This window comes from Melanaphis sacchari, unplaced genomic scaffold, assembly GCF_002803265.2.
Source record: "Melanaphis sacchari strain LSU unplaced genomic scaffold, SCAv2.0 Contig134_pilon_pilon, whole genome shotgun sequence".
NCBI classification, from domain to species: domain Eukaryota; kingdom Metazoa; phylum Arthropoda; class Insecta; order Hemiptera; family Aphididae; genus Melanaphis; species Melanaphis sacchari.
In genome coordinates this window covers 1166034-1174224 of record NW_020270560.1, presented here as the reverse complement: position 1 = coordinate 1174224, position 8191 = coordinate 1166034, and the positions used below count along the sequence as shown (strand labels likewise).

General features: G+C 34.5%; 2 protein-coding genes across 2 annotated transcripts; one reads left to right on the top strand and one right to left on the bottom strand.

The window, feature by feature from the left end:
- Positions 1–5: 5 nt before the first annotated feature.
- Positions 6–946, top strand: LOC112591425 (THAP domain-containing protein 2-like; the record flags this gene model as incomplete). The annotated part of the gene is made up of 2 exons (XM_025335241.1): positions 6–299; positions 422–946. Coding segments are annotated over 2 exons (819 nt in total), but the record flags the coding sequence as incomplete, so codon positions are not given.
- A 3185-nt stretch (positions 947–4131) lies between these two features.
- Positions 4132–7710, bottom strand: LOC112591473 (sialin-like). The gene is made up of 3 exons (XM_025335319.1): positions 6035–7710; positions 5307–5693; positions 4132–4894 (listed from the first exon to the last, which is right to left on the bottom strand). The coding sequence occupies exons 1-3, from the start codon at positions 6593–6595 to the stop codon at positions 4490–4492; spliced, it is 1353 nt and encodes a 450-aa protein (XP_025191104.1). The 5' UTR covers positions 6596–7710; the 3' UTR covers positions 4132–4489.
- Between the last annotated feature and the right edge of the window lie 481 nt (positions 7711–8191).

Here is an 8191-nt window from a genome sequence, read left to right as displayed (position 1 = left end):
ATTTTTGTAGTGCCTTTAATTGTGCTAGCTCTAGTGATGTTAGAAAAGACTTGTCATTTCACAAGTTCCCTCTTAAAGATAAAGAGAGGCTTCAAAAATGGGTGCATGCTGTTCGAAGGAAAGATTTTAAACCTAGTTCCAATACAACTTTATGTAGTTTACATTTCAATGAAACTGACTTCTATTCAGCAGTTGTAAGTGGGAAAAAAATGTTAATAAAATCTGCTGTACCAACTGTATTTGATTTCCCAAATCATTTAACTCCAAAAATTAAAGAAAGGAGAATTCTGCAACGAGAAGTAAGTAAATTATACAATTAATAAAAACAAGTATTTATATATTTTTTATATTATTACATGGCCATTATGTATTAAGAATTTTGTGTTCTTTGATAAAATTGTTGGATATATGTATTTTTAAGGACACAACCACAACAATAGCCGTTCAAAATAATGAAAATATGTTATCTACTTGTAAAACAGAGACAAAGTTTGTAGACATTGGCGTACAGACAAAATTAACTGGGGAAGAATTAGAAAAAACATTAAATGATTTACGCCGAGATAAAAGGATTTTGCAACAGAAATTAATTAGAAGAGATAAACGAGTAAGTAATATGCGTGAAATGTTAAATTTATTAAAAAGTAATCACTTAATTGGAGATACTGTTGAAGATATTTTTAAGAACCAATTTGATTCTTCTCTACCTTTCGCTTTATTTAAAAATGAAATTGCTAACGTAAATAATGCTTCAAATCATAAATTATACTCAGAAGAAATACGGGAATTTTGTTTAACGTTGCATTTCTATTCCCCACGAGCATATGAATTTATAAGGCAAAGAAGTACACTACCAGATCCTTCTACTATTCGTAGATGGTTAGCAACTAAACATTGCAACCCTGGTATTTTACATGAAGTAATTGACTATTTTAAATATAAATTAAAGTCTTTTAAATAAACTATTTATTTATCATTTAATTATTTATATTTTATTAAATTAATAAAAAATATTTTGTGGAAGTTAAAAAAAATAATGAGGTGCAACTACATTTTAAGAACCAAACTAAAATAATATCGCGGTAAAATATGAAATTAAGACATTAGCGCCATGTGCAAGACAAAGATAGTAACACCATTAGTATGTGCTATCTCATTCTAACATCCTCTTTCGGGCAACACTGCTTGGTGAGCATTCCAGTTATCATATAGAGTTCAATGGCAATGATCCACTGATGTCTGATTAATTAATGGTTATCGGTACTCGGTAGATGCACCTATATTCTGTATGTCTAAACACTATTTGTTCCTAAAAGAGTTAAAATGGACATAGGTTAATTGTCGAGTTGTGGTCTACGCTAGAAGCAATGGTTTTAATAGTTATATCACAGTCCACAGAGTTAATTAAATATCATTCATTCTGTGGTTATCACCAGGGTTCAGGACTTTATGTACCTACCTACTTAAGATCATAAAAATATGCATATACATATGCACAATAAAATATAAAAATATGCGCTTAAATATGTGTTTATTTTTAATTTGAAAAAAGACATACCAGTACAAATTATATTTAAAAAAAATGAAATGTGTAATGTGGAGTCACGTTATTGATTATTATTTATTACCTTATCGGCATTATTGCAGACGAAATCATAAGATAAAATTAATTTAGAATGAACAATGTATATTGTATGTAGACTGTAGTGATCGAGAATCTTCGTGACGGATAGGCAACATAAAATGCATATACACACGAGGGTTCTCGAACATTTCAAAGAAAGTTCTAGAATACTCGGTCACAATATACAGCGACGCGACTACATGTCTACACTCCAAAGTTTAGAGTGTTTAGACTCTTATGGTTATGTGTTTGACATGTTTATTGTTAATTAATTCATAAAAAAACCGACGATTAATTCACAAGTATAAATATTGATAGTAAAATAATTTAATATTATATTTATTTTAAACGTTTAAATTAAAATTACGAACCCTAAGTGGATTTAGTGCTCCACGCTGAAACGTACAAAGATCGGGAAATACGCAAACCGTAAACCCACGCGCAAATAGCAAATAAATATTAAATTCTGATTTATTTATTAAATTTTAGTAATCACCGTAATACGGTGTGGTTTTTATTTTTAGTTTTAAATTTAACATGAAAATATCGTCTCTTCATATTCAACAGAAAAATATCCAACCGTATATATATTGTCGGTTCATCGTTCACTTTTCTGATCACGTTAATATTTTTTTATTGCGAAGGATGATTTGGTGGCGCCGGTTGTATACTGATGAATTAGTGATGATTATTTGATATTATTTAGATACCTACAGTAACTTATTTTAAAACTTCAAAACAAAATATGTATAGCATATATAATATAGAATATATAAATATATAGATGCTCATAATGCAAGGTCGGTTTTTGGTTGTAGAGCTTTTTCTTATTATTTTTTTAACATTGTATATGGAAGTACATCTATCGACCTAAATTTCTACTGTTTACTAATTGTGGCACGAACTTTTGTTAAAATTGTACTAAAATCAATATAGGTGATGGACAAATGTGTATAATAATTATAACAATAATATCGATTCTATATTGTGCACAATAAATATCATTAATCTTATGAGAGAGAAAAAAAAGGACATCTACTGTTAAATACGCACTTGGCGTCAGTCATCCGCCGTGAAAATCGAAAAGGGTGTCCCAAACACAATAGTGTCAGGCTCATAAGAAGATTTCTCTTTGTGCCTTCTAAGAAATAATGTGCGTGAATAATAGGTACATCTGCGTTTCCTTATATTTTTTTTCGCCTTTTAAGCTTACAGTTTACCAACTTACCATAACTGTTGAAAATGTTTTCAGTCAATTTTTAAATGTGGTACCTAATTGTATCTTACAAGTATGCGGACTGCGGAGATATTTCTTGTTTATTTATGTACATTTATAGTTTACTTATACTGGTAGATATTATCTTTTAAATAATATGTTAACAAATGTAATTTTTAAAAATATTTAAATGTCATTTGAAACCGTTCTCAAACAACTTATACCCCACGTGTATATTATTAGGTATTTGTTTAAAAAGAATATTTTAATTCACTTAATATAAAGATACGAATAAAAACATATTTCGTGTTATCTTAATCTATATAGTTTTTTTATTGATTTATGTTCGGGTTACACACATAGGGAGAGCTGGAATTTTTATGACACAAAATCATTTTGTGATAAAATCCATGTTGTTGCTTTTTATTGTAATTCAGGACGACTGTAAATAATTGATTTTTTTCTATTCATTCGAGCTATTTACTAGATTGATATAATTTTTGGAGTAGGTACTTTGTCTGCTCTTTTTGTGTTATTTCTTTTTATTTAAGTATGATAAAATTTTTATTTTTGGGGCTAAGAAACTTAAAAATTTAAAATAAGTTGTTCTGTTTGAGTTTAAAAATATGAAAAATTAACACAAAATATAAGCATTTAAAGTTAAATTTAATTCATTTAGATCATGAAAATATGCAAACTATTTTGCTGTTAAAAAATGTTATATTTTTAAATTTTTTTAGCTGAAGTTTAAAATTTGATATAAGATTTCTCAGAAGTTCATTTATTGGAAATTAAAAAAAAAAATAAAATAATGTTTTAAAACAGTCCACTATTACTTAAATAATAATTGTTGATCTCTATAACTCGTACTTCGTGAAATTTCTAAATATTGATATTTTTCTAATTGTTAATACTTAATAAATATTTTTGGCTCGGTCAAAAAGCTTAAAAATTTAGTAGGTACAAGATATAAGCTATTTTTATACCAATTAAAAAATTAAAAAATTCACGTTCAAGATTTTTTTATTGTATGCTTTAATAAGGTATCATTATTTTAATTAAAAATAGTTTTAGAATAAAAGATAATAAATAGTTTGAGGAGTGGGGCCCAATTTGACAATAAACATTAATTAGCTAATTTTTCATTTGGTTACTTTTGAGTAAAGAAATTCGAAGGAACATATTAAATTATTATTTAACTTTGTATTATGTTTCAAAAATCAATTAGATATATGTATTAATAATAAATAATACTTAATTATATAGAAAATGTCTAACTCAATGTATTTAACTATTATAGAACATTAGAACAGCCAACAGGAAAAAGTGTCAAAAAATAAAATAACTAAATAATAGATGTTGCCAATAGCCAAGTCTAATACTATATTATTTTATGTTACAATTGTTGGGAAGCGGTCACGTACTCACGTATACCTGCACCAATATCGGCGTGGAGACGTTGAGTGTGGTGCAAATGAAACGGCCTGATTTTCTGTTAGTGGTTATTAAAAAGTATAATTAATAATATTTCTTTTTGTTTAACATCGAATTGCATTAATTAAAAATATAACGTGATGGAAAAGTATTATCAATATAATAATTGAGGATATATATATATCGATACATTGTTACTATCACTACACATGACATTAAATTGCAATCGGTTCGTTTATTGCTGATGTTTTGGATGTATTCCACGGTTGTATTTTACTATTTCCGAACAAGACGAACGGGACAAGACATATAATGAGTATTGCGCTCAGGCACCAACAGACTTCGTTCCATGCCACCTGATCGGTAGATTGTCCGAAGGTCACCATGAAAGCTATGTGAGTTACGTTCATGGCGAGACTGCCGAAAACATCACAAATGGCCGTGATCACGGCCACGAAATTCGGAGCTATTTCCATCTGATTGATCCGGAAACCGGAGAACACCGAACCGGAGACACTGTACGATATTACTAGAAGACTGTAGAAGATAAAGGTATTCGGTATGACCGTCGCGACCGAAACAAGGACTGCTGGCGCCGCCATGCCGATACAACTGAAAACCTAGAGAGGAATTTGACAACACTTCAATATCATTGATCATTTAATAATATAATCTCATCGATTAATATGATATAAAAAAGTTGTAATTTAAAATTTTTAGGATATAATACTATGTCACGGCAGTGTTGGGCACTAGAACAATACGTTATATTTTCTTCCAGTTGCGTGACTTGTATTGAAATACGTATGTCATAGTAGTTTCTGTCGTACGAATAAAAATAATATGACGTTACGGTGTGCATTTTTTCACGCCTACACTTTAATATAGAAACGAATCTTCGATCAATACATTGATTCGTGTGGTAACTACCGGTTCACGGTGGTAAGTCGTACAGAAACGGGTTCGGGTATCGCCACTCGGGCACTATTCGTACGCGAAGCGCGATTAAACGATCGCGGACACTAGTTTTACCTTTCTGATGGTCGAGACGTTCATCCAGTCTTTGGCCTGGATCAACGACGCGCACCTGCCGGCCGTGTACATGACGGCTATCTGGCCGAGCGACGGCAACGTGGACATGAGACCGTTTTCCACGATGTCCACTTGCATCGTGTACTTGAGGTACACGGGCATGTACACGATGAGAACTGTGTAGAACACGGTCGAACCGAAATTGGCCACCATTACCGACAACACGGGAAGCGAAGTGGCGATTTTCGTCCACGGCACCGGCAGCCGGGCCTTGGGTTGGAGGCTGGTGGTCAAGCGTTCGAGCTCGGATGGCCGGACGCCCGGGTCGTCGGCCGGATGATGGTGGCACGTCAAGAACCAGGCGATGCTCCACGCCACGCAGAATCCCTACATTATAGAACAGAGGTCGGGTCACAAAAAATATCACGACAAACCTAAACGGATATCCGGTAGGGGACAGCTCGACGAATAAAAATATCAAACTAAAAATGTCTTAAAATTAATGTTTATGCGTTTAAATGCTTATCGGACGATTCGTTCAAACGTCCGTCCGATAAACAATTTTATATACACATACGTAATATAGCCATATGTGGACGTAACCAATAGGTGTTAGTATTAAAAAAAAAAAAAAGATTTTTTTTTCTCGGCGGGGGCGATGACCTAAAAACCGTATACGGTTATTGTTTTTTCTCATGAATAATATGCATTGTGACGTATATACTAACGGACATGATGAAAAAGCTGTAACCGAAATCGCAACCGTGCAAGGAGTAAAAGAAGCCGGTGAACAAGTTTCCGGCCACTATGCCGCCGGGTACGCCCGTACTGATGGCGGAGTACATGTACGCCAGTTCGTCGGGCGGCGCCCAGTTGGACAGCATGACGTTCATGAACGGCCACCACGAACCGGCCAGCGCGCCGTTGACGGCGTACACGGCGCCGGTCACCAGCACGGGGATGGCCGACGACCACGGTGTCCACGACCACGACGAGAGGCCGATCAGCGCGAACGGCGAGACGGCCGACGTGGCGGCCAGCCCGGCCAAGATGACGGCCAGCGAGGTTACCGGGTTCAAGCGGTCCGCGAACAGCCCGGTCGGCAGCTGGACGAACAAATACGCCACTTGGTAGACGACGTTCATCGCGGAATACGTGTCGCGATTTCCGGTGGCGCTAATCACCATCTGATTGGAGTGGCTCCGGGTAGCCGTGACCAGGTAGACGCCGACCATGAGTGCCACCATTACCTGGCCGCGGGCTGTTATCAAAAACGTCTGGTAAGTCATCGCACTTCCGGTCTGTACCGCGACGCGTCGGCGCACACGTTACGGTGCACTTGTCTCGGCACTATGCCGGGACAGTGGCTCCGATTGTTGTGCCGGTGTTCCGATCGCCGTTGAGGAAATAGAACAAACTCGTTGAAGGAACAAGGAGAGCGTGCTATAAAATATTATAATACGATATCGTGCGATTTTGAAAAATTAATTCGCATCGCGACGTTCGCGTAATATTTATTGTGCGTTCTTATAGCAACGAACTGATTCCAAACGCGTTTGTATATAGCGCGGACTACGCGTGTTTTCGACAATCATAAATCGTAATTTACAATTCACACGCGCAGCGAGCCATGTTTTCTACTCAAATGTGAAATGAGGGATACGAGCGAGACGACGATCTAAGTACCGGGCGTAACGACTAATTGAACAAATATTATCTTAACTCGGTACTTATTATGTATAGGTTTAGACTACTTAGACCTTTTTTTCTTACAAGTTCATAATTTCGTTACCGGAGGAGTACTTGCTGTACATTGTTGATAGTGATATAACGTCCGAAATTCCACGGGCTCGGCTATTGTATTTTGATTTGATGTATCGAGTGATAAACGCGCCTAAATCACGACGAGTTAGATCGTAGACACCCGCGATCTGAGTACGGACGACGAGCGCTATTGCGCCTGATATATGATCGGATTGGCAATTACATTCTCTTTAAAGTCCACCGAGAGGCAGACTGCGATCGACCACTATTCGTGTCAGTCGATCCGGACAGTGAATAATACGTAGAGTCAGTCGACTTACTGACTCAAGTGATCAAATATGAACGTTTCGATTTCGTCCTCGATGAAACCGAAATGAACGCCGTGGCATCTTTTTTTTCGAATTTGCAAGCGTCTGAGATGACGCTGTTTTTCAGATATCTCTTGAAAAATATAGAATTAAATATAGATCCCATCATGTAAACACAGGTATTGATTATTATTCTTTTCTAACAATTATATTGGTTTTGACAGGTAACCTGTAGAAACGTGTGTATAACATGAAGTATTATTAATAAATATTAATGCTTATGATAACAACACATCAGAAAGGATTATCTATATTTTATGAATAATTTATGTTTACCTAATAACGTAAAATTAAATTGTAAAATAAAATTTTTATTTTTAAAATAAATAAATACATTTTGACCTTGTTTATAAATTAAAAAATTAAGTGTTTTATAAAAGTTATTGGTAGAATCAGCTCTAATATTACAAACCAGTGTCGTAGCTAGGTGAATGTGCTATAAATAATCTTTAAGGGTGGGAGTGATATGGCACTATCAATAGTATTTAGTCTTACGTCGAATTTAAGTTACTCGCACATTTAAATTACATGCATGTGTAATGGCAGATGGATAAATTTATCTTAATATTGATTTCGGTTTCTAATGAATGTTTGCCCATTTCCATAAAATGATTTTATCTCGAATAAAATATTGATTTTTGTGATAAAGTCATGAATATTGAAAGTTTCATAGATAATGCTGTAAACGAGATGAAAACATAGTGAATGCTAATCCTATATCAAATTCCTAATTACGTCACTGTTATACAAATA